Raw genomic sequence first — 27,217 nt, forward strand, 5'->3', positions numbered from 1 at the left:
ATTAGCTAACGTACAGACTCAAGGATGAGGCGCTATCTTCTGTGTCAGTTCCTGTTAAGAGTGTGCATGCATGTGTGTAAGTCTTGCATATGCACAGTGTTGTGTTACTGTGTGTCGGCCAGTCATTTTCAAACTTCAGAAAAGTGTGTGTGTGTGTGTGTGTGTGTGTGAGAATTTGCCGCTGGGGTCATTTGAGTTGGTTTAAAATGAGCAGCTACTTGTCCCTTTACCGGGAGACTAATCCCTGCAGACCACAGCCGGGATCACGCAGTCAGTGAAACAGATGTGGCGCGCTGCAAAAGGCAACACATCTATGGAAGAAGGCTAAATGATGAATGTCAGATTTTGTTACGAGAGCCTCTGTTTCCAGTTGGAATTGTGTTACAATGACAGGGCCGTGAAACCCTTCATTTCCTTTATTCTGATTAATTCTCATGCACCAATTTACGGGAGTAAATGTATATTTAGGAAACCACATATTCCTCTGTGACAAACTGAGAAACATATGGCACAAAGGTCTTTTTTCTAACCAAATGTGCCATGATGAGTGTTCATTCGCGCTCAGCGTGTTCGCTCTTCACCCCTCTGTGTGTGCGATTGTATTTGTACTTCAACAGCTAAAGGTGACACTCTGATTACATGTAGATGTTACACATATTGGACTGAATAGGATAACTAACTGACTTACTATGATATCTCAAGTCATCAGGATTGAGCCCCAGTACACTACATACATGACTTCAAGAATTCATTCAATAGCTGTTGATGTATTTCAGTCCAAGTCCAATTAGTGGACCAATAAACCAACATTGCTGTCCTTAAAAACTCCCTTTCATCAGTGCACAGAAATAAAGAAGGCTTTAATACAGAAGTGCTAGAGATTGTCTTTTGAAATTGTGTTCATAGATTGATTCTGCAGGATTGTTCTGCAATCAGTATCATAGAGAAAACCTTTGTTAGTACACTTGATGAGTTGGAAGGATTAAGGTTTTACTAAAGCTGCCACAACAGTCACATAATGCATCATGTTCACAGAAGTAACACTCAGCCAGAGCTCTAAATATCAGCCAATGAGAATAGGAACAAGTTGGATATTTGCCATGAGAAGGTAAACCCCCGACTAGGACCCCCACGTTCACTTAAACTGCTCCAGCAAATTATTTCTTTCAGAACTTCTCAATCAACCAGTTTTCAGAAGTCTATTTCAGATTAAATTGTTGCTCACTCATAATCCACTCAGATTACTTCTTTCTCACAGATTATCGGTCATCATCTCATATTTTCTGCTAAAGAAGAGAGATTCATGCTCGTATTGTTTTTTATCTGCTTTTCTGTCACCTCTGCATTATAATGTTTCTTTGCTTCAGCATTTCTGGGGATTGTGAGTTTAGAGGCGCTTTAGGGTGCTGTTTTTTCTTTCTTTTGGAAAATGTCACCTCTATGTGATGAGGAATGTGATCTCCAGAGTGCACTGAACTCTGTGAGCACACCGACACGAATGGCTTCGTAATAAGACGGAAGATTGTTTAATCGCTGTAATGTGTTTTTCGTCTTGGCATCATTGCCCTTTTAAATCTGCGTCTTTTTCTGTTTCTCGGTTTAATTGATAGCTTATCTCCACTGGATGGCTCACATAATAAAACTCGGGGGCACAGAACCAAGTGAAATGCATCCAGATGTCTGGGCTCTGCTCCGTTGGGACAAACCACAGAATGTGAGAGGAGATGAAGCTGATGGATGACAAGACTTCCTCTCCGGTCAACCATGATGCTGCTTTTGAGTTTGCCGCTGCGTCACATTACCATTCAGGCCGTCCCCAACTGAAATGATTATTACAGCAATGAACGTATCATAACAGAAATAAATGATGAAGAAATACAAAACACAATGATGACAATAGAACACGTAGTATAACATTTCAGTTATATAACCTCAAAAAAAGTCCTGAAATTAAACAACATAGTGTGTTGTTTGTAACTGAACTGCCTTTTGAACAAAGCAAAGAAAATGACCCGGATCCGACGCCCATATTGGCAAGACCGCAATAACTCCATTTATTTATTTATTCTAAATTCAATGAGGATCACCAAAGTCAGTGAGTTTCCTTCTCTTTATTCTCTGATTCTACCGTGTCGAATAGTTTTACTTCAGTCTGAACAAAGACGAGGACCGAAAGAATAACATTTCCATCGAAAAAGAAAAAGCATGCAGATAAGTGGCAACAGAAGGAGAATCCAACAAGGGGACCGTTTGGAGACGGGTAACGCGTGAAGGTGAGAGACGGTTTATGCCTGAGGACCGGACAGGTGGCTGCAAAGCTCCCAGGGGATTGTGGGATTGATTGGTACTGGAACCAGAAAACGCAGAGGGGGAGCAAGAAAGGAGGTCCGTGCTGTCGGGCGTGATGTCCGGTGACTGTGTGGCCGGGCTGACGGGCCCTTTGTGTGTGTCGAGGGAGGAAAGGCATCCGGCTGTCGGGGGCCACAATCCACCCGTCACACATATAAGCACAGGATGAGAGCTTCATGTTTCTCTAAACTAATAATGGTGGGCCAGAGGTCCAGCAGGCGGACGCTGTTGCAGATACTTACAAAGATTGAACTGAAACCCACAACCTTTTTTTATGGATTTCATTCTTGTGCTGCCCTTTCCCCACTTTTCCAAATTGTTCCCCTGACCTGCTTCAAAATAATTGACTTACAGTTCACCACCAACCGCAGTTGGATTATTTACCACAGATTTAATCCGTATTCTCGTAAAGAAAAAGAGAAGAAAAGAGTCTTTGATTTGGTTCATGACTTTTGATTCCCTGTGAAGCGTGCACCAGCTGCATGCTGCGCTCAGCACTCTGGCCATTCAACACGGTCCTAAATGCAATCTGGTGTCGCTCCGGCCCCCGCCATGCACAGCGGGTGTGAACGGGTTTTGATGGTGTGCAAGCATATTTGCGTTTACTTGTGGGTGAGTGCAACTGGCAACTGCAGCAGAAACGTTGAATTGTTGTATTGTGGTATGTGAGGCATCGCTATTTTATTTCAGTAAAAAAAAGTTGATTGACTAAAGTGGAAAATGTAGGTAATTTAAAATGTAAAAAATGTTTTATAAGTTATATATTAAAATACATATCACCTAAGGGGGGCTCGACCAAAAATGTTTGGGAGCCACTTTCATAAATGAAAACATGACCCATATTATTTTGGGAACATATTTCAGCTCAGATAAATATCTGACTCCCTCTTCCAATCAATAATTTATCCTCCATCCAATTTTGAGCACCCTCTAAGAAAACCAGATCTTCACTGAAATAAAGGGAATATTAACACTGTAGTTCTCTTTAGATTCCTTAATGGTTTGACCGATCCAATTGGGATGGTATCAACACAATCACAGTTAAGAAAGCTGGAGACTCAGAGGCCTCTGTGACACAAATACCATCAGCTTCAGTGTCTCAATGGTGACACTGATGGGGACAATGTGTTAGTTATTGTGCTCATCTTGAAATATGGCCTTCTCATGCCATTAACGCAGCTGTTTCACAGGCAGTTATGACTCACTCCCATTACCTTTTGCATTATCTTGATTAATTTAGCGCTTCATTCATCTGGCCCATCTGTTTTCTAGCAATTTGGCAGCTTGCAGTAAAACCGCCGACACGCCGATCGAATTCAAAACTGGCGGAAGGAGTTTACAGACTTTGATTGCAATGGCTGGTGTTTGACCTTAAGCAAAAGTCTGTGATTTATTTGACTAGTTGAAAAGAACTAAGATGTTTCAGATATTTGAGTTTTGGACGACGACATTAACATAAGAGATATATTCTATTCCTCACAACAGTGAACGTAAAAGGCTTTGTTTACTTTCTGTCCCTCCAAATTCAGCCAACACAGATCTGTCTGGAGCCTGTTATACAGAGAATAAATAGACTTTAATCACATAGAGGCGACAAAAACTCACACTTGGAATAACAGGAAGAAATAAAGAGACCAATGGATGTGTTAACAGCAAAGAGCAGGCTGGGAAGTGTTTAAAAAGTAACTTTTCATCTACAGAGATCACGTATGTACAGTGTAGTCAAACAAGGTACGTGGAAATGGATTTACAGCTAAAACCTGTACTTCATCTGTTTCTGACATATTCATATTGTGTCAGATTCCATAGTTAAAAGATGTACTACGCATCTTAAAAAGGGTATTTGAAGTAGAAAAAAACCTGCAGTCAATATCAGTGCATGCCAGTCTAGACAATGCTTTTTGATACAAAATATTGGATGTCACCTTATTACACCGACACAAAGTGTTATTATGTAAAGAGGCGAGACAAAATGACACGTGAAGCTAAATAAGCAATCGCATAGTGGGGAAGAAAGATCCAATGCTTTGTAAATCGGATTGAACATTGATTGAAAAATTCCCAGTGAAACATTTGATTTCAAACTAACCGTAATATCATTATGAACTCAAACTAACCGTAATATCATTATGAACTCAGACTGCGGGGATTCATTTACATACTGTATGTGTGAGTGGATTTGTGCACACGGGATAGAGACAGTTATCAGCCGTGATTCAGTTTTTAAAATGAATGATGAACTCTCTAACAAGTTGAAAGAGTGTACGACAGGCTGTGTGGTTGGGTAAAGTATTATTAAAAGTAGGTGGGGAAAGCCAATATACTTTCACGTAAATTGTGTACAGATGACGTGAAAGCAGCTCTGTACTCTCCTCCATCCGGCCCACAGGTGGTGCAGATACAGCAAGGCAAAAACGAAAAAGATAATGGCTTTTAACGATGCTTTTGGAATCCTGCTAAACCTCCCAATATGGTACAGTGCAAATCATATGTTTGTGACTCTAATGTTCCCACCTTTCATGCTATTTCATAAAATGTTATGGGAAAAATTTAAATGTCATTTAAATGTTTCCCAAAATATAATCGTTTGATTTGATTGGTTGATTCAGCCGCTCAGACAGACAGATTTGCAAGGTTCCATTTACTTTCTTGAGCTCATCATTTTAATAAAACACTGCATGGCACAGCTTGGGTACCCGGACTGTGGGCCGGGGACCACGTACCTCACCCTTCAATTCCTTACTCTTTTCTTTAACCTTAATCTCTTGCCTTATTCATTCAGTGGCTTCAACTAGCTATGTGAAGTCCTTGGAAACCGCCTCAATGAAGTTGGGGGCTGCCATCAGGATGGTGAAGGTGCAGATGATGGAGAAGAGAGAAAAGGCCACCAAGCACAGCCGGTCAACCACTGCCGCTGCGAACTTCCACTCGCTGCAGATGACCTCGGCCCGGTCCTTATCCCGCAGCCGCTGGGCAATGTATGACACCTCCTCCAAAATGCGCAGGATCTCTGGTGGGGGGGCGCCGACTGCCGACCCGGGTCCGACCGCCATCCCGAGGCCTCCGACGCCACTGCCAACTCCTCCGGACGGCTCGGCCTCATCACTCAAGGACCCACGGGGACGCCCCCCCAGCGCTACCCCGGAGTCGCTGGTAGACGGGCAGTGTGAGCCTGCTATGGGGTGGTAATTGCTGAAGTAGAGGCTCATGGAACCGTTGGACGCGCCCGCGGGGCAGGGTGGGCAGGACGTCTGCGAGAGGGGCGTGGAGAGGCTCGGGACAGTGCCCATCTCCAGAGAGCCGGTGCTGGTGTGGCGCTGGGAGCTGTGGCTGTACTTGTAACCAGGCCGCTTACGCTCATCGCCGGGCTGCTTCATGCGGAGAAACCAAGCACACCAGTTCAGCAGGACCACCCGAACCTGAAAGGAGGTATGGAGCGTCACACACACACACAAACTCATATAAACATAGGGACCTGTGCTGTGTTATTAATTACCATAGGGATGAATGTTTGATTAAATGAGTAACTCACCCACTTAGGCATCTTGCCTCCATGAGGGTCATGATGGTGAAACTGCAGGACGATAACTGTCACTACCACAGACATCCCCACTATCATCATGGTGCTGGCAAAGTACTGGGCTGCCGTGGACACATACAGAAAAAACATTTTAGCTTTGCCATAAGGTCATGCCCCCTCTATATAATGAAGAAGTACTAACAGGCAAAATATTAAGCTTGAATTAAAATCGATTGATTTCACACGGCAACATGAAAGAAAAGCCAGTCTGATGGGTGAAGGTTCACACACACACACACACACACACACACACACACACACACGCGCACACACACACACACACACACACACACACACACACACGCGCACACGCGCACACGCACACACACACACACACACACACACACACACACACACACACACACACACACACACACACAGATCATATCTGAGGTGGAGAGCAGTTTCTGTGTCCTGGTCAATGACTATTCCATTGTGTTACTTCATGGAAGAAGAGTCAGAGGATGACGAGAGATTTACACATTGGTCGAAAACCACACATTGATTATAATTACAAATTACAAAATTACAAAAAAAAACTAAAATCATCTGAGTCAAATGGTCTTAGAAACAGATAAATCAGCTCTAACAGAATTTACTCAAATGAAATGGACACGTTATGCTTATCTGGTGATTAGGAGCCGATGATTAAAGGCCTTTTGGACTGATTTGGGCAGCACTGTTGAACACTCGTTTTATATATTCACTTCCAAGTTCAAGCAGCTAAAATAACTCACATCTACATTCTGCCAATATGCAGTAAAGAAGCATTAGTCATTTTAACAAGGCCGCTAAAAGTGTCCCAGTTGGCCTTGTGTTGAGGTCGAGGGAAATAAAGAATTACAGATTAATCACTCTATTGATGAATCGTTTGTCAAGCTGAGGTGAGGCTAGTTATCATTGCATTGATGTAGTATTGACCATTTATACGCATATCAGTACACATACAGTAGACACATATGAAACCAATGAATGATCCTGATAACTTTGGTTCTATGGCGCTGTGAATGATGCTCAGATGGCCTCAGGTTCACTCAAACCAAAGCTCAGAAGACCATTTACATTATATAGAAAAGTAAAAAGTGTCAATAATGAATGAATGAAACAGTGTTTTTCTCAATTGGTGTTTACTGTCCGGTTGAAAAGAAAACGTTGGCGTCCACTTAGTGCAGCTTTTCACCGTAGGTGAGCACAAAATAGCACAAAATATTGTGATGTAATAAAATGTAATGTCAGTCCAGAAATCTGCAACGATACCTGCTTATAGGTTTAACAGGAAGGAATAACCTACAACCATGCAGGCTTAAGCATGTTAGATGAAGACATAGACACACATAAATATAACCCACCGATGAGAGGAACAGAGTCGGACGTGGCGGGCATGATCTCTGCGACCAGAAGCATGAAGACAGTTAGCGACAGGAGCACAGTGATGCCTTGAGACAGAGACCGAGAGAGAGAGAGACACAGAACATGAGCATATCCACAATGATTAGGGCATTAGGGTCACTGGTGTATGACATATACTTCTGCAATAACCAATGTATGTACTCCGTTATGTTCTCATGACATTTATCCAAGACTTATTTAAGAGCTGGATCCTCTGTCCAAGATAGCGTTAAGCTCCAGAAATGTTTATGTTGTGACTATTTATATACTATTGCTAATAGATTATGTTACTTGCTAAATATCACGTACGTAAAAACACCTTATTTCTGGAACGATATGAATGTTTTCAGATGTTTGCCACAGCAAAGTAACTTCCTCAATAGCGTGTGTGTTTGTGTGTGTTTAACCTCACCCAGAGATATCTTTTCTCCAGAGTCTGCCGGAAGCAGGAAGACCAACAGGGCCAAGCCGGAGATCAGCACACATGGGATGAGCAAATTGAGGCCATAATAAAGCGTCCGGCGGCGCATGGTGACCGTGAATGTCACATCAGGGTAAGGCTCCTTACAGCAGTCATAGTACAGCTCGTTGCGCTTGGCCGGCACTCCTGACGGGGAAGCACAACACACACTCAGGTCAGGTCGATTTCAAGGACTTATTAAGTCATTCAAGACCTAACAACTTCTATTGTCACACCGCGGTGAAATTGTCTGTTGTTTTACTCTGTGGGGCATTTTGTCTTGTCATTTACGGTTTTATTTTGAAATAATAACTCCTCTCGTTTCAGGTCACTTACCCTTCCTCATGTGTCACCAGTCTGATTGTCTTCCCTGATTCCTGATTGTGTCCACCTGTTCCCCATTCCCCTCCATGTGTATTAATAGTCTGCGTCTCCCTTTGTCCTGTGCCAGTGTGTTCGTCATTACCCATGTGTTCTACCTCGTTCTGCCACGTCACAGGTTCCTTTTTGTTGTTATTCAGGATCTTCGATCGGCCCAGTGCCTTCACCTCCACGCAGGTTGTTTTTTGGTTTTGCTTAAGTTTTGTATTCCTAGGTTAGATGCAACATTAATCTTTCATAGTTCTTTGTTTTTCCTCCTATAAGGAGTGATTTTGTTTTGAGACGTTGCCTCCGTCAATAGAGTGCGTTGGTTACTTTGATAAATTTAAAAGCCTTTTGTTTTCCTCCTAGAGCGGAGTGATTTTGTTTTTTGATAGTTTTATAGCCACACTTCTTCCTGGTTTATTTTATCGGAAGAAGTGTGACCTAGGATAATTTCATAGCCCGCTTTAGACTCTGTCTGGAGGACCTTCGCTGCATAAATAAAGATCTCCTTTCCTACCTGAGAACCCTGCGCCTGCTTCCTATCTTCCTCCCGGGTTGACAACCAGTGAGTGTAAACATTTCATGAGGTGCCGGTGGGATTGTTCAAACATTGACTTAAGGAGATCAAATTGGGAGCATCGGCAGCCATATTGTTAAACCCCTTAAAGAAACGTTTTAAACATCTCAGGACTCTGATAAAAAAAATCTGAGGGAAAAATGTCTCTGTCTTACCCACAAGGTCCCACTCCCCGTTGGGTATGTAGGTGGACGTGTCCACATCCAGCATCTGGAGGTCCAGCAGCCAGCCATTGTGCGTCCAGGAGCCAAACTTCAAGTCACACTTTTGCACGTCGAAGGGGAACCAGCGCACGTCAATGTAGCAGGTGCTCTTCAAGATGCCAGGCGGGATGTACTGGCAGTAACCCGATGCGTTCACCAGGACGTTGGTGTGAAAGGTGGCATCAAACCGCTCGTCCGCACTAAGAGAAGAGCAGAGTGTTTGTGTGCGCCTGTCGCAGTCTCAGCCTAACCGGCCTCGTCAGGGAGCAGCAAAGTGAGACATCTACCGGCCATCTGCGAAGCAACCAACTCGCTACTCCTGTCCATCACCTGACAGACACTCAGGGACAAACCAGCTGATGTCCAGTGTGCAGAAAAATGAAATTATGCCACATATGTAGTAGCAGATTTCAAAATTACAAAAATGGGGAAGGCTCTGCAACTCAAAACCTTCTTATTTTTAAGTGGAACTTTGACAGGCAAAGTCTGAGCTTGGGCAGCTCATCATTATCCTTTAATGCATGAAATGATTGTTATATGTGTCTTAACATTTGAATGGAACACCAGTAGGAAATGTTGGTAGAATGAATCTATAGAAGCAAAGACAAATATCGTCCCCACACAAATACTGCAAGGAGAAAAAAACAAAAGCAACTCATATTATAGCCGACAAATTGCTACAAAAAGGGCGTGAGCAGAGTTTGCAATCATTGCATAGAATGCTTAATGCACACCGGAAAGCCCAGACTGAATACGATGTGTATGTGCAACATGAGACAATGCACAATATATCTATCCACGCTCACATACAAATCCACTCACGCACAATGCAATCCTCACAGAGAGAGATAACGCCAGCATGTCTGGAACTCTTTCAGCCCGAAAGAACTTGGCAACAAAACAGAATTTGAACATTTTATTTGGTCACTGCTCGGGGTTGGGTGATTTACCATTTCGCAGGAAGTTGAGTCTGGTAATTTATTTCTTTTCTGAGGTGGGGAGGAGCCATGGCATGAATTATTCAGGCTTTGGTCTTGCTTTATTTAAAGGTGTGCGCTTTTCCTTTAGTGCTTGTATACATTTAGCATGCCCTGAACTGTGTTTATTGGAGAGGACTTTTATTGTACAAGTTGTGTGTGTGCAGAACAGGGGATGTTCAGAAGATTACAAGATATGTATAGTTATCCTAAGAACTTCTAATAAAGATTTACCTTTACCTCAGAAATATTCTTTTAAGACAAAAATAGGAGTGATAATATCTATTATAATATAATAAGTGTTGTAAAACATTTGAACAAATATGCATACTACTGGACAAGTGATAGCCCTGGGAGGATGGGAAGCAGTCGTGTACCACACATTCACACACAAGAGAAGGAGTGCTGTGGACATGAGAGCGGCGCGACGAGGAGACAGGAGGAGATACAGACTGACCAACAATGGAACTAGAGGCAGTGACAGGTTCCTTCATCATTGGACATGAGGCACCAAAGCCTTTTCGTCGCGCACACACACACACACACAAACACACACCGATGACAAAAGATGATGATGGCAGAGAGTTTCTGAGGGCAGAGAAAGAGCATTGCGTGGTGGAAGAAATGAGCCTGTACTGTTAAAAGGATGAATAATGCACTGATGCAGTCTGTTGTACAGCTACTTTCTCATCACACAAAACGTGATTCTGTCTGTGGTTCAGATGAGCTGGACGTCCTTCATGTTTCTGATCAATCCCGTGTCAAGTGAGACCATTAACCTTCCCCTCTATCGAGAGGTCGCTCTCACACAGCCGCTTTAGGTCTTTTCTGCAAACACAATCACGCGCACACACCCAGCACAAACACAAACGGGCTGCAGTCGGACTGAGGTCCTCATCAGGGCACCCAAGCAAACACACACCTCTGTCTCATTTGAGGCCACATTTATTTTTGCTTGGTCAAAACCTTTTTGTGATTATTAAATTATTCAATACTCCCATAAAATATTCCCAAATCCTCCTCTGATCCTCAGGAGGTCACATTCTATGAGCTGAGAAAAACAACTAAAGCTTACCTTTTACCAAATATGGTGAGCAGTAACATGATTTGCACAGGCACTATGCGTGGGTTTGGGTGGAATGGTTATTAACACATGGCCCGCACTAAATATCACCCATGCATGAAGTTTCATAGTGAGACAAAGTGAGAGCTGTGAGAGAGATTTCACATGACGCGGATAATTCGAGCCAAATGACTCATCCAAGACCACGTCAGATTTTCCTCTCAATTACTACGACAACTGACCTCAGCACTCTTAAACATCATTAGCTTCGTATTAAAACAATAGAAATAAATGGAGGGATATATATGTAGATGTTGTCTGCTCTGCATGCTAATAGACCTAAATGCATACTGCTATTCACAGCAGGACTAGCGTGTTATTGGCTGCGCCCTGCTGGATGATGCATGTCGTGCCGTTGCCTTCTGGAATTGTGTGTGAAGTCTAAATGCATGTTTGCGGGTTCTGTGAATTGTGTGCACGGTTATTTACTGTGTAATTGTGGCATGTGTGTGGTTTAATTGGTTAGGTGTGTAAGTTTGCATTTCCAGCAGTGATCAATATTATTACTGGAAACTAACCCTAAATCTGAATGTCTCCTATGGCTGTAAACTTTATCTTCTTCTTCAGTTTTCTTTCAACGTTCATCGTTTCTAACATCAAAAGGTAGCAATGGTCTTTTGGTCGAAAACAATGAAAAAAAATCTCAATGGCCCAAGCTGAGGCACACATGTATATGGTTGTTTTTAAAGATAATAATAAATACAATTTGGTTTCAAATCCTCTCTTCCTAAAATGACACGTCCATACAACACATTTGCATAACAAACAGGAATCAGAACGCAATTATATTGCTGAAATATGGACGTAACCTGAAAAGGTTTGCTAGAAAGTCCGCCTTCCTAGGGATCGCTGTGTGATTTAATCCCCATGACTTTCCCCTGACCTTTCCTCATGCGCCAGTAGCAGTTCAATAATTCACTCTTCCTGTCTTAAATAAATGCTTTTCGAAGCCCAACCTAACAACACGTGGGTCCTGTGCTACGTTGACCAAACCAGTCAGCAGCTATGTTTTTCCTCCAGCGCAGAGAACAGGAGTTGTTGTTGTTTTTATGTGTAGTTTCATGAGAGAAAGGAAGGCGTCAGAGCGACATGCTGACATCAGCCGACAGACAAAGGCAGGCGGCTCCGGTGATTTACAAAGGAAGGATTTAAAAACACAAACATGGAGGGAAAGAGTCGATTGGAGAGGGTGAATTATAGTGAGATAGTAAGTTATGAAAGAGGAGGGAGACACTAGATTTGATTTGACTGGATGAGAAGACGGTATGCATGGCGGTGGTGGAGAGGGAGGAGTAGAGGCGGAGAGCAAAAGGCAGATTAGAATGAGTAATCCTGGCTGAAAGCTGAGCTTTTAAAATGTGGGTTAATGCTCCCAAACCTTTGTTTCCGTCCTTGTATTATTGGCGGTGAATATGAGAGTGGGAAACATCTGAGGTTCTTCTCTCCATCGACTAAGTAACAGCAGTAAGAGCCATCTGATGTGCTCTCAACTGCATGCGTTCAACTGTTCGCGATGTCACTTAGATGACTCAGGAAGCTTTACCAGGAATCATGAGAACTGTGGATTCAGCTCCGATTAAATAAAAAAAAAACAATGAACTTGTTCTATTTATTTTATTAAAATGCGGTCTCTGTATGTTGTCTTAATTATTGGAGAAAACTGCCGTGTTTCAATGTGATTTAGAATTTTGACATCAACAGCTCTTTACCAACGTCCCTTTCAAGACAAGAATGTCCGATGATGGAAGAACAGCAAAAAGCTGTATTCATGCTCTATTCATTTCATTTAAATAAAACATTTATTGTAAAAATTGTCGGTCCCCCAAGACAAAGGTATTCACTGAGAAAAAATAAACTTCTTTAATTCATTTTAAAAAACGACAATGAATACAAAGTCAGGTAAGATATGATCAAATTATATCTTGAAATTTGATGAATTAACACATTTTGAGCCATATTTTGTCAGCAAGTGTTGTGTTGTGCGTTGACTAAAAATAAGTAATTTTATCTCACTGAAATGACTTGTTGATTGAGTCACAATACGCGTTATGAGATAGCATGAGTAGGATTCTGTGTTTTTGCAGTTTAAGAAAGTTTTCATCAGAACATCTGTTACCTTTGTCACTGAGTTGTCTGTTAGATTGAGTGTGATTTTTTATCACATTGATTCAAAGTAACCCTGCTACAGCTTTAGTTTGCAGATTAAAGAAAGAGTTTAATAAAATAGCGGCACGTCAGAGGGATTAAATTGATATTTCAATCACTCCGACACACTCACCCAAAAAGCAAAAAGAAAGCATGACATCTATGACAGATGTGCTCATCTGACGCACCAGAAAAGAGCATGAAAGACAAAATACTTTTTTTTGAAGCTGCAAATTCAGGTTATTCTTCTGTAATGGTTCATCATCAAGAAACACCATTTTTACTATAAAGTATTTTTTTACATTAGTATTATAATATTGCTGCTCTAAGGAAAGTGGAAGTAGCACTGACCTGTTGTAAAGGAGGATGTCAGGGGTCCAGATCTGGTCTGAAGGGAATCGCAGGTTCTGGACCCCGGGGTAGTTTTCTGGATTCCAGGTCAGGTAGATGTCTGTCCAGTACTAAGACAAAGACAACACAGAGTTTCCAACCCATCTATAATTATTTTTAAATGGGTGCAATAACTTCAATGCTTCAATTACATCCTATACGGTTGGTTGAACGAATCGTGTTGATAGTTTACAAGAATGTCGCGGTGCAATAGAAATAAGATTGTCTATACAGTCTTAGTTTACCACTCTGAAGTTATCAAGGAATTGAAAAATAAGGGTTATTCCTGCAAGCTTCAAATAATGTAAGTCGATTACAATTTACAGCCATCTAGCTATATTAGCATAACAACCAATGGACGGTTCTTTGCTCTGCCTTTTCAAATCTTGTTTTTGTTTCTGACAGTCTCCCAACATCAAGTTCAGATTTCTAGGGCAGTTAACTGTGGACAAGCAAACTGTGTCCTACTTTGAATTGTTGCACTGATATGATTTGGGGAAAATGTCAGTTGATTTCCACTTAAATATTCTGCACTCTTCCTCCTCTGCATTCCTCATTTTGTGCTCGTCAATCTGACATTTGTTTGAGTGTGCTGGTGCCAGCAATAAACATGGCCACACCCACGGAGCGCTGCATCTCTCTCTCACACAAACACACACTTGTATCCTACTGATGCAGGGTTCAAACTCTACATAATTGACGAGCACTTAATGCACTGGCACTAGCAACAGTCTAATCAGATTTGAAATCTAATTGAAGGACATTAAATGGATGAAGAACTCACCAGCTGCAGCCAGGCGTTGGTCATCAGCACTTGGTTCTTCTCATCCTGAAAACAGAAACAGGAAGAAGATTGAGGGGATGAGAGAATAAGTTATTTTCTTTTGTATAGACCAAGCCAATCCATATTTATTATAGTGGAAAGGGGCTTTGTCATCAGTGCTGTTATTACAGAAAAAACAACCAGACTATGTGGAACAGTGGAAAAGATGTTCTTGTCCAAGTTGACTTCTCTTCAGTAGTTTCACTGAGGAATCATTTGAGAAATCACTCAACATCGACCCACTAGTTCGATACTATATACTTTGGAAACATCCTTTCTATTGTTCCTTACATATCAAGTGGTTGCTCAGTGTCAGAGAAAACATTACAAATATTCAATTAGACTCCTACCGTATTAGATTTCCTCACCACTCTAAGGACATGCCAACGTGACTCAACCCCATCAGCCTCTTCGTAGTATAATGGCCACGTACAGTTTGTAAATTAGGTTAATTGTCCACTTCACTGGTCTCTAGCAGACGCTCTAGAAAATCTGATTAAAACGTGATTACATTTCCCACAAAAGGATTTCTCTCTGTGAACAGGTTGATTGAAAAATGTACACGCAGCCTGCAAAGTGAAACGTACGTTTCGGTTCCTCTCTGGTGCTTAATGAGTCGAGAATTCAATCGAAGGCCTCCTGCTGTTCTGAGCTGAAGTTTAACAATTTGAAAAGTCATTAAAGATGGGAGACCTGAATTGATTTCTGGGTCACGGGCTGAAAGCAGGAAGAAATGGTAATTTTCCTGAATTGGAAACGTGTCGGCCTGTCAAACTCTACCACGCTGTCAGCAGCCCGGAGGGAGTGTTCCACACTTCTTCTCTGCAGCTCATGACGACATGAGCAAAACAGGAGGGGAGAGGAGAAAGGAAACGCTGGTCAGCACACGTCAGAAAAGCAGGAACTTTGTCTAGACGACGCAGGGTGTTGGGATCATTGTGTAAAGCAGCATATTCATGCTTTCTAGAGGCGTATCATATTTATATTACAAAGGCCAACACAAAACTCACAGACATTATTTTACAACTTTCTTCACAATGATTGGCAGGTAAAGCAGCACATCGGTGGTTTGCTGGAGGATGTTGCCTTGCAGTCAAATCTCACCCACAGTCCCATGTGTTGGAACTCCTGGTGAAGCATCAATGGGCACTGCGGCCATGTGTCATTTCGTGGGGGGGGTTACTGACAGTCTGAGCAACGTGGCAGCGACACACAGCGCCTCAGTGGAGCAGCAAAAATAACAAGTGTGCTCGGCCAGCCCTGCCTCGATGAATAAGGATTTAAAACAGTGGAAGATTCGGTCATAAGAGGCATTAAGACGATTTTATTCCATCAGAACGGATATGCGGAGGCATATGGAAACAGTTTGTATTCATAGATTTGCAGTAAGCGACAGCAATCATCGAAACACAATCTTTTTGCCAATCAGGTCAAGCCTCGTGTCAGTGAGCGGTAAACTTGCAGCCGGTAGACTTTCATGTAGAAAGTGGACCCGGGAGCAAACGTAGTATAAACCCCTTCAGTGTGTGTGGTCCCAATGCAGAAGGTCTTCATGTAAAAGAAGTCAAACAGCAGAAGAGCTTTACTTCCGTCAACATATAACACTTTTCCATGAGCACAATGTGCCTCGGCATGTGTCACTAAGGATACCCACCGAAACATAGAAATTAAGTCAATTAATATAGCAATGTGGGACATGCTACTTGTCCAATAGTGATCTAAATGTCAAATCAAGCATTTTCTTTAAATTTCCCATCACTGCAATGATGTTTGATACTTTTACAGTTGCTACGTTATAAGTTCTCTGAACACACAGCTTATTGTTAACGCTGCAAGTCCCCACAAAGTGATACAATTACACTTCAGCTTTCCATACTGTGCACCCAACAAAACACTAACTCGATGTCTTGTGGCAATTCCTACACCAACACATACACACACAGACACGCACACAAACACATGTAAAGAAAGCGAGTGCTGTCTCACGCACCACGTCTATGATCTGCAGCAGTGTGAAGCCCAGCTCCACTAGAATGGCGGCGGAGTCATTGATCACAGGTCTCTCCAGTCGGTTGTAGTTAGCCAGCAACTCCTTGTACAACTTCCTTTGATGTTCTCCTTGCAGGGATCCTGGAGGAAACCAATGAAACAGGATTTTTTGGAGAATTAATTTTTGAATACCACGCATTTGCTTTTCTCTTAAAAACATCACACAGATTTCTGTGATCAGCATGCAGTATGTCGGTAGAAACACAAAATAGAAGAAAGGATTGCAGAGAATTAGAGGAGCGAGTTCTACCGCCTTGTAAAGCTGTGAAGAGAGTGGAGGTAATGAGCAGAGTTATGGGAGGACTGAGCTGGAGGTCAGAGACAGAGAAGCTGCTCAGCTTTGTCTTGGCCTCTCTCTCTCTCTCTCTTTTTCTCTCTCGATGCGTCCGTCTATCCATCTCACCGTACCTCAGGTGGAAACTGGGTTGACAGATCGGTGGATTTTCCTGGGGACCACAGATAAAGACCCATTTTCACATCAAAACGTTTTTTCTGTCTCCGTCTGTCAGCATGTTTGTTTGGACGCCTGCACGAGTGATCTAATGGCTGATGGCTTCTGCAAAAATGCAATCCCCATAAATCTAAACGCAGCACCGGAATGTCACGAATCTGTCCATTGTTGCACAATGCAATTTGCGTACACACGTGCACTGAAATCTAACTACCGACTCATCTGCAGCTGCTATCCTGCCAACCTCCTCGCAGTGTCTCTCCTGTGTGTTATTACTGTGAATTGTAAAACCGACCTCCAAACAAACACAACCAAACTAATAATGTCAGTAAAAGAGAACGGAAAGCTCCATTGCTGCTCGTCTCATAAAATATTTCATAATCAAATGCAATAAACCACCGAGCCGACTTAAATCCATGCACAAACGTGTGCGGCGCACGCTAGGGATGGAGGGATACATTTATTAGTTTTGTAAGCTTTTCTCTTTTTTTTTATAATCATCACTCTAATGGAGCTGATATGAGAAGCCGGCAAGAAGACGTCTCCCAAACCCAGCGAGAGGCTTCATCAAACAAACTCCATCAGAGGGGGGGATGAGTGAGGGGGGAGACATCGTCATGCCTTTGTGCTTTTAGGGGGGTCTTGAATCATGGACCAGTATATAAGTTTCCGTTACTAAACTTCGGTACGATCGGATACGTTTATTCATCTTGTGTCATATTTTTTTCTCAAAAGTCGGATCTCTCCAATTTAGCATTAAAAATGGGGATGGATGGAGATGGAGCTGTTTATAACCACACAACGCAAAATGCAGTGCACTGATTTTAATATAATGTGCAAAAAAAATGGGGAAATCAGACGCACATCGTTGCAATAGTTCCTTCCTCACTCCCTTTCAAGCTTTCCACAGCTAATCCCAATTCTTTACACTCTCCTTCCTTGTCGTGGGAATCCCACTCTTTAGAACAACCCACTGCTTTAGTCTTCTACTGCACAGTTTCCATGTTGATTAAACCTCTCTCAGTGCCTTTATCCCTGTACAAGCCTTTCTAAATCTTAGGATATCCCCTCTTTTGATCTTCATGTATGTCTCTCTTGTTCCTATCTTACTCTGTTTGTCTTGTCCTGAATCAGAATGAGCGCTTCCTAGATCTGATTACATTGTGAGCTAATTTGATTCAGGGTAATAATCAGTGCTGTCACCAACTAGTTAGCATCGTGTCCAAACGAATGGTTAGAATTTGTGAGAAAGAGCGTCAAGCTGAGGGCAAGTGAGGCCAAACAAACTGGAATAAGGTGAACTTTGTTCCACAGCTGATGTTTGGGAACTGCAAAGCCAAAAGTAGAATTGTTTTTGTTTTTTTCAATGTGCCATCCTAAAATCAAGAACCGTGCAAATACTCGCATGCACCCAATGATTTTCCTCTCCCTCACACTCTCTGTAACACACACACACACAACACAAATTCAGCCAGGCGATTTGGTCCCATCTGAATATGTTTTACTGGGTCAATGCGTTCAGATGAGGCTTCCAAATACACTCATCAGACACAAGCTATCCAAACACTGGCGGCCTGAGGGACCGGCTCTCCTTCTCCCGCTCAAAGACGCACAAACACACAAACACACGCAAACCTCACAAACACCCCAAAGAAGAGAGAAGGAAAATTCATGAAAGCTTTTTTTTGGCAATGCACTATATGATCACCTCTTACATCAGGGGGGGGCAGGGGGGTTAATGCCCCTGATGAGCTCAGCTAAACCCATCCAGGACACACACACACACACATGCTTTGCCACAGTCTTGGAAAGGGAGGAGTGAGAAGTGGGGGATACATTTGGTTGCAATATGCAATCACGCTGTTAGAATCAAATCAAATCCTTCAGTGTACAATACATTTAACTTAATCTGTACGCTGAAAGTAAGCTATTTCTTTAGAGGCTTTCCCCACTACTACCATGGAAAGAATATAGTGTGAAACACAACTTTATTATTTAGAGGAATCTATTATCCAATTTGGAACAGAGCAGGGCTCTGAACCCAGGGTGCTCTGGGTCAAAGGCACTAGAGAACCAGGGTGGGGTGGTTCTGCAGACAGACAGGCATTCCCAGAGGGGCGGGACATTCAACACCCCCACAAAGACTGTACAGCTACAGCCATTCTGATGCAAATATGCAACACAATGGCGATGTGGAGAGAGCTGCTGTATATTACTGAATGCAAACAACACAATTAATTTTGCTTGGCTGAACAGCTACATCTGCCAAATTAAAATGTACACCTGTGAGCTCGAATAATACACAGACTAGAACAAAAGTTATGATCGTGGAGGTTACGATCATAATTCAAATAAAAATGTATTTATGTAAATTCTGTTTACAAAAACACACAGAAACATAATTTGATCGTCATTATTTTTCGATATTTTTTAATTTATCAAAAATATCAATAAATAAAACAACTTACATGCTAGTCTTACCGATGGTAATTTAGTATACAATATAGTATATATTGTATACTAAAAAAGAGACATATATATAAAAGAGACAATTCATCCCTCTTTATATTGTGGCAAATAACTGGATAACTGACGTAGTTGTGTAAGTATGCATTCACACCTACACACAAGAAACCTACACACACCCGTCTACCTCTGAAATGAACATAGTGTCAATTCAAATTAAGGTCCCTTCTACATTGTAATGGTCTAAGACCTTGTTGTTTCACTACCAATCACTTAGAAAGGGGAAGCGTCAGGGGAGGTCAGCAGTGAAGAATCCAGATGTGCAGCAGCTTTAAATCTACATCTTAAAGAAGGTGTGCATAGTCACGCAATAATCTTTAAAATGCTCTGAACATTCTAAAATGTCATGAAGAAAGTTATTTTAATCATGTTACACTGCTTTCTAATGATGCTTAGTTTTGATACGTTCAGTTTTTATTTTCACAAGAGCTAAAAATTGAACATCATTCAATTGATTATTCTCTGCTAATTCATGATTAGGCTCTAATTGACTGATTAAACACTTTTTTCCTGCTTTGTGCACAGTTCCCATTGTGTGACTCTGTCTCTTTGAGGATATCTCTGTAAGTAAATGGGCCTCCGTGCTTACACTCCTTACCGTGTGTGTGTTTGTGTGTTTCTTTGTGTGTGTGAGTGCGACCCTTAAAGCGACTGAGAGTCGCAGCACAAACCGTCAGCGTAACGTTTCCATCATCATGTGACAATCTGCGGCGATGGGGCGAGATCACAGCGCACGGTGTTGTGTCTTAATGGAGTTTTGGTTGGATGGGATTTATAATCCACGGTCAAAGGCTGAGAGCTCTAAAACCACTGGAGGTTTAATCCTAATCCCGGAGCTTGTGTTGCCGCGGGCTACCACATCCCTACACCATGTTGAGCCCAATCGGACATGGTGTGCACATGTTTTTTTTTATTAAAACAGTTTTAAGAGAGCACCACACTTCATCAGGAACTGATGCCGTATGAATGGAAGTGACTGAACAGCACACGACGAAAATGCAGAGAAAGGCCATTCAAAGATCATTTAACATAAAAGTTATTAAAGATCATGGAGTCTGGGGAAGTATTTCTTGTTGACGGTGGAAAAAATAAGAGGCAAGCAGACGGTGAGACGAACAGAGAATAAATAAAAGGGAGCGGAAGACGTGGAAGGAGGTAAGGCATTCATTGAAATGAAACTGATGATATCTCAACATCTGCGCCAGACTACTTCCCTCCTACCATTGAAGCTCAGGAAAATAAATTAATTAGCGGGTACATATTGTGAATTTTTGTCTACACCTGAAAACAGAGCTGTTTGGTCTAATCCAAAATGAATAATGTCCACTTCCCGAGGAGTCCAATTCACTACATCCTCATCTACACAGCTGTGAGCAGACTAAGACGTCACAGTTATATTTACTATTTCAAGGGAACTAAATTGCCCTAAATGGACGCGTTTTGATGTTGTGGTGTGTTTCCCACGACACGTTAAAGCTGCTTATCAACTGTATAGTGAATGTGAACATACACTCTGCTAGCTGCTAGCTAGCTGGTTCTATAATCCCAACGCCAAAAGTCTCACGTGGCTCCCAATGAGATCCACAAAGCATGCTGCTCTCTTCCTTACCATAATCCTGCAGCAAATGCCTTGTTAGATAGTTCATTTAAAGCTGCAGATCAAAATGTGATTATTTCTATCAGCCAATCACTAATCCAACTTTAACAATACCTGGGCTTTGGCTATCGGCATTCAAGTGTTTAATCAATAAACTGTATAGCTCACCGTGTGGAAGGCAACAGGATCTTTCTTTCATGTGTATGGCAACGTAAACTTTGCTTTCCTCTCAGTAAAACCCCAAAATGCATGTAAATGCACTGCATTGCAACTGACGAGCTAACAGTGCGAATAGCAAAAAGTACAGCAAAGGTTGCGACAGTGCAGCGTTTACCTGAGAGGCGACTGGAGGGAGGGTGCTGCGACGTCGCCTTCAGTCTGGATAGCGGCTTCTTCTGTAAGAGCAGTGCTGATCTGAGCTAACGAATGGGGCCGTGAACTAAAAGTGACACCACATGTGTGTATGGCACATAGGTGTTTAGTGCTATATTAATGCTCTGGATGTTGCATATTGCTCCTTTAAAAAGAGTGAAAGTCAGTTCTAAAGGATATGACTTGTGTAGCTTTGCATATTTACAGTGTGGCCCTACTGTCATCAGCATGTAAAACATCCTTTAAACCCTTCCTTCAGGCTTTGTAGTTCAAGCCAAACCTTCACTTCTTTGTTCCCAACACATCACTGACTGGATTGGTAAAAGATGTGGAGGGTGGCAGCTTTGATGTTTGTGCACGTGCATAAACAGTATGCACGTCCACACATGCATTGAGGGTTTGAAGACATGTATTCAGCCAAGCTGCTGTTTCATAGACTGGGGAACAACACAGATGTTCCAGCTGATGATGCTGACGGGATACGGTTTAGAAGACAATTACAATCACGCATGCACATCTAATGCACGGCAATGAGCAAACATTAATGCACTTACTCACAGTGTAATAAATGAGGCTTTTATAAATGTTTAAATGTGTACCTTTGTAAGGGGACCAAATAGATTTAAGTTACAAAAAGAGATGATTAATTGAGGTTTGTTATTTAACCAACAATTCACAAAGCAGTGTTTAATAAAAAACACACAAACATACCCTTGGCAATAAAGGCTTCTGAATTCTTGAATCAGAATAAATGCTGAATATAGATTCACTTCTGCAAGATCCAAAAGAAGCCCTGAACCTTCGCCAACTTAACGATGTCCACAATAATTCATGTCTTCTTTATCTAAAGCTCATGCACTAACTGAAGGAAGAGCCAAACCAATTAAAGTCGTACTCGCTTACCCCGAAAACCTACCTTTGAAAAGAATAGCCGCGTAGATGTAAAATCCAACCGAACACGGTCCCCAAAACTTCATGCTGGCACCGCTCAGTGGACTCCGCCGGCCCCGGGCTGCGCGCTCTCGGTGTCGGCTTAACAGGGCATCAACTCCGGCTCGGTGCCGGTGTGAAGACAAAGAGCAAGCGAGTCGGAGTGTGTGAGATAGAAAATACTGAGGGACCCGATGGAGAATGCAGCGGAGATTGGCGCGTTCACAACGCAGCAATGATGCGTTCCCTCACGCAGCGCTGCACGGGGGCGCGCGTTCCACGGACAGAAATGTGGCTCCAAAAACGGGAAAAACGATCCGAGACGATGACCACAGTCAAGCTTTCGGTGTGATGTTTAAATCCTTAAACTTTAAACAGGGTTTGATTCGCTAAAATTCACTCAGATGTTAAAGGAAAGCTCTCGGATAATAACTTTAAAACGCCAGTTTTGTGTCTCTTCGTCTCCTTTTTCAACCCGTGCTCACCTGCATTACAGATGTGGACGCGCACGTGCATGTGCATCGTTAAATAAGGTGCTTCCTCTGTTTATTTCAAGAAGGAAGATGTCTGTGGACACCATGCTTGTACTTTTTGTAATGCAAAACAGTTTTCTGCTTTAAGTGACTTCACATTGATTTAAACTCTTTTTGCAGTATATCAAATTGTTATTAAGTTATAAGTTATTTCTACTTTATTCAATTCAACATATTCAATTAAGGGCCTGCTTGTGAGGAGAGAATCATCTTGCAGCTCTAGGGATCTTTTTTCTTTCACAGGATTGTTTTGTTGTTTTAATTACATTCAGACTCGCTGCTCCCATCAGCGTGTTGGCAGCCAATGCTTCTATTACAGAAACCATTAAATACACAACTCCAAATGAAAGCAATGGTTTGTAATCACAGTAACCATATCAATCATTGTTTTATTCACATTGTGTCAACATTGTATTTACAGCTTGATAACCCCCTCCCCAAGTGGCAAAAAAATAAATGAATGTTGGTTTAACCAAAGATAAGGCTTGGAGTCAGACAACCCCCTCCCCCCCCCCCCCCCCCCCCCCCCCCCTTCCTCACAATGGGAGACTAATTAAGTGATAATGCACTTTACACTTTGCAGTTTTGCATAGAGGCTCATCAAATGCATTTTTCTCACATTTATCATTTTTTTTTGTCAGACCCATTTTGTTCAGACCATAAATAATTTGAGTCAGAAATAGGATTCGACGGGCGCTGAGACCATCTGCACAAATGTGAACTGTGAACTCTGTCTTCCTGACGGAGGAACAGGGTAGAATCTGGAGAAGCAATTGGTATCAGACCACCAAATGTGGTCACTCCACATGTTGAGGTGTCACAGAGCTTTGAGGTGACTTATGCTGCCATGTACATCATATTTGTCTGTGCACAACATTCATTATTTCATACCATTTAATGTATTCTCCCTCTACTAAAGAGACCATCGGAAAACACATCACTACAATAACTTTCCTGAAGTTTAATGAAGCGCTGTCCAAAGTCCCCAAAATCCCCAGAGGCACTGTAGAAAGATTTGCAGATAAAAAGGGTATTACACTAAAAAACAAGGAAAACAGAATGTCTGCACAAACAATATGCAGACATTCTGTACATGAGTCTGTGAGTCTGTTTCAACATAAATATCAACTTTACTCCCTATTTGTTGCCCCTTCTCAAAAGGGAATATGCTGCACGAATTAACACACAAACACACAGAAAAACCTCCGCAAAAAATCACAAAATTTTGCCAAGAGCCGACATGTGACAGAGACAAAACTCAGACAGCAAAAGAGGTTGGTTTTAACGTCAATAATCAGAGGAGGTTAAACAATTGCAGATCTAGTTTTAAAAAGAAGTCCGCTGCCTTGTGACTCTAAATTCATAAAGTTGATTTTCAAACTCTCGATACTGAGCTGCAGGAGACGGGCCGAGAGGGAATGTTTTAAATAATCCACTGATAGAACACAAGAAGAAAATATTGGAAATACTTCTATCTTTTATAAAGGAGAAATGTAGTGCTAATGGATCTCAATTCTGTGGAGCTACCATTGCTTCTCTCTGACCCTTCCCCCCCTTTTCTTTCTTGTGAACACATAACAGAGACAAATATTTGTTTGCTTATGTGGAAATGTGACAACAAGACAGACAAAAGTTGATAAAAAATGACAACGACAAAATTGAACGTATATGTATTATTTTGAGTCCTTTATTTTGCTAACCAAAAAAAGGATTCCCCTGTCCCAGCAGAGTGTATTTGTGTGTGCATGTGTGTGTATAGGTGATAGAATGGGGACAGATGAGTTTTAGTTTTGTCACACCTTTGATGTGTGGAAGATGCAAAGCGTGTGGTGTGGCAGAAAGCACCAGGGTCCCACAGCTATCCAAGGTTCATGTATGCACGCTTCGGGCTCCTTTCTTTGTGTGTGGGGGTGTGTGTGCATGTTAAGTGTCTCCATCTGCAATTGTGCATTCATATCAGGCCAAGTGACGAGTGTCTGTTCTAATACTTGTTGTTGTTAGGATGTCTTTGAATATCCACTCACGTGACTAACTGAGTCTTGGTCCTCCTCATTTGTCCGGCTTCCAGCCAGCACTTTGTCTCTTTTACGCTGACGAGGCGGCGAATTAGTTTATTATGGGCTCACACATACATAAGCTTACTGTGAAAAAGGTCAGCAGTGCACTCAGGGGTGAAGAAGAGACAAGAGTCACAAAAAAACAAACACACACGTCAAAAGTGTCGCTTTGTTAGGATGAGCATCAAGGTGTGATCAAAGACAAGTCTTTAATGCAAAAGCTTTACATGCAACTTATATGAGTAGGAGTTTAAATTATGAATGACTTGTATTGTGCTGGACCTTTTGTTATTGTCTCTCTGCATCAAATCTCATCCACTCCCTTTTAGGTGGTCATTCTCGTGTGGCTGCGTCTGGGTTTGAGAGAGCGTAGATTCTACATCACTCGAAGAAATTCTCATGAAGCTTCCTGCTCAAACTTTAAAGCATGGCCGCTTTTAATGCAACGCCTTCAAAAGTAGAAAGCCAAATTAATACTCTGGGGAGCTGCTTTGAAATTCCTCGCCAGGCTTTAAATCCCTTTTCCTTACGTAACCCCTGTACTCATGCAGACTTTGTTCATGGTTAATTCAATCACATACTGTACATTCAAGAGTTTTAATTAACATCTTTAATTGTTGTCAATGTTGTTACTAAGTTCAAGTCCTTTTTCACTCTGCTTATTTTTTTCTTCTGTTTTGACAAAAAAAATTATGAACAATTTAATCCAACTTCCAAAACATTCTGAAAAGCAACAAAAAAATAGTGTGTGTGTCACACATTGGTTGAGAAAACGTGAAATGTCTACCAACTGAACGTGGTTATGACCCCACCCAGTGGAAGATATGTTGATGTACACAAGCCCATTGTATTTTGCTAAACACACAATACAGTATTAGAATTACTGAATCACTTAGAAATGTATGTCATACAATCAGACAATGTGTTTTAGTCGGAACACACAAACGCAAATAATTAATTTGGGTGAGTTTGAGGAGAAAACTAATGCAGCAATATAGTATCTGTATATTGGGAATAATGATATAATAATGTGTAACAAGAGTAACATCAAGGAAAAAGAAATGCATTTATGTGCACTAAAACAAATTTGTTTCAGATTGGTCTTTCTGAATGAAGGTGTTATTGATGCACATGATTACTGCTGTGACAAAATGTGTATTGTATTTTACTTGGTTTGCTAATATCAAGAGTTTGTTTTCCATTAAACTGTCGGTCCAGGCAGGATCATCTTTATGTTGACTCGGAAGTGTGTGTATGTGTGTGTGTGTGTGTGTGTGTGTGCGGGTGTGTGTTTTGGGGCATTCTGTCGGAGCTCAGTCATCCAGGTTTCTACCTGAAGCTCGATACCACCTGATCAACAGCACAGTGCTTGCACAAGTTTCTGTAAAATATTGGATTTTGCTACTTTTTTGCTCACTTCTTTTCATTTGCAATCTATTTATTGCAAAGGGTTTACAAAAGTGCTTTTTAAAACAATTGAATGCAATTGTTAGTGGGTTATTTCAATGAGATGTACGTTTATTGATACTGACTTTTACTATCAGAAAAAAAAAAATTGTTTCAATGTAAGCCTGTGACGAGTATTATCTACCATTTAAGGACTGCAAATATCTGGAAATCTGATAATCTGTTTGTTTTTTAATTATCTGTTAATTGTTGATTTTGATCTAAATGCTCATTTAGTATGTATATGTTTTATTGTTAGAGCAAATTCAAACTGGAAACTAATCTGTTTTTTTTGTTTTAACATTATGTTGAGGGGTTTTTTCGCTGCTCTGTTCATAAAAGAGAAACAAGCAAAGGAATTCATTAGCCTAAAGAGACAGTCAGGATATCGGGATCCACACCAGTCAGAATCAGGGGGGGTCACGCCCCTCAGGAACAGGAGGCGCTGCGCTCTGTGGTGTGAATACACTGTGATTTATCGTCAGTTAATGTAAAAGCCAATACCTTTCCTGCCATCAATGAGGCATTTTTATAACAACGTGCCAACGAGTACTGGTAGCAGATGAGTAACATGGGGTTGGACTGTGAAGCAATTCAGTTTTTAGGTTTTGACGTTGTGCACTGCTTCTTAATGCTTTCATTTACGCATTCGTCTTATGACCATATTTTCCCACAGTAGCACAGTGACACTTTGATGTCAGGTAGTAGTTATTTACTTGATAATACTAGTCATTCGATTGTTTTAATGAGCAATGACACTTTTCCTGAGTGTAACGTGCTTTAATATACTTTTGTGATATAATAGTTTTCCCACATTTTAATTATGTTTTTCCCCCCATCTAGTTATGATGCAGGGAAAACAAAAACTATGTGA

The 27,217-nt window shown here is 41.6% G+C and overlaps 1 protein-coding gene across 2 annotated transcripts; it reads right to left on the reverse strand.

Moving 5' to 3' along the window:
• Window positions 1-3,912: 3,912 nt before the first annotated feature.
• On the reverse strand, window positions 3,913-22,807 carry LOC120816962 (neuronal acetylcholine receptor subunit alpha-7). 2 transcript variants are annotated; one of them, XM_078101126.1, is made up of 9 exons: window positions 22,294-22,807; window positions 16,373-16,512; window positions 14,344-14,388; window positions 13,521-13,630; window positions 8,877-9,124; window positions 7,731-7,925; window positions 7,279-7,317; window positions 5,882-5,991; window positions 3,913-5,768 (listed from the first exon to the last, which is right to left on the reverse strand). In XM_078101126.1, exons 1-9 carry the CDS (start codon window positions 22,352-22,354, stop codon window positions 5,145-5,147), a joined length of 1,572 nt encoding a protein of 523 aa, XP_077957252.1. In that variant the 5' UTR covers window positions 22,355-22,807; the 3' UTR covers window positions 3,913-5,144. The 2 variants fall into 2 exon arrangements, with proteins under 2 accessions (XP_077957252.1, XP_040028596.1); XM_040172662.2 differs by having other exon boundaries at window positions 7,279-7,365.
• Window positions 22,808-27,217: the final 4,410 nt, after the last annotated feature.

Source organism: Gasterosteus aculeatus, chromosome 4, assembly GCF_964276395.1.
Source record: "Gasterosteus aculeatus chromosome 4, fGasAcu3.hap1.1, whole genome shotgun sequence".
Taxonomy (NCBI): Eukaryota; Metazoa; Chordata; class Actinopteri; order Perciformes; family Gasterosteidae; genus Gasterosteus; species Gasterosteus aculeatus.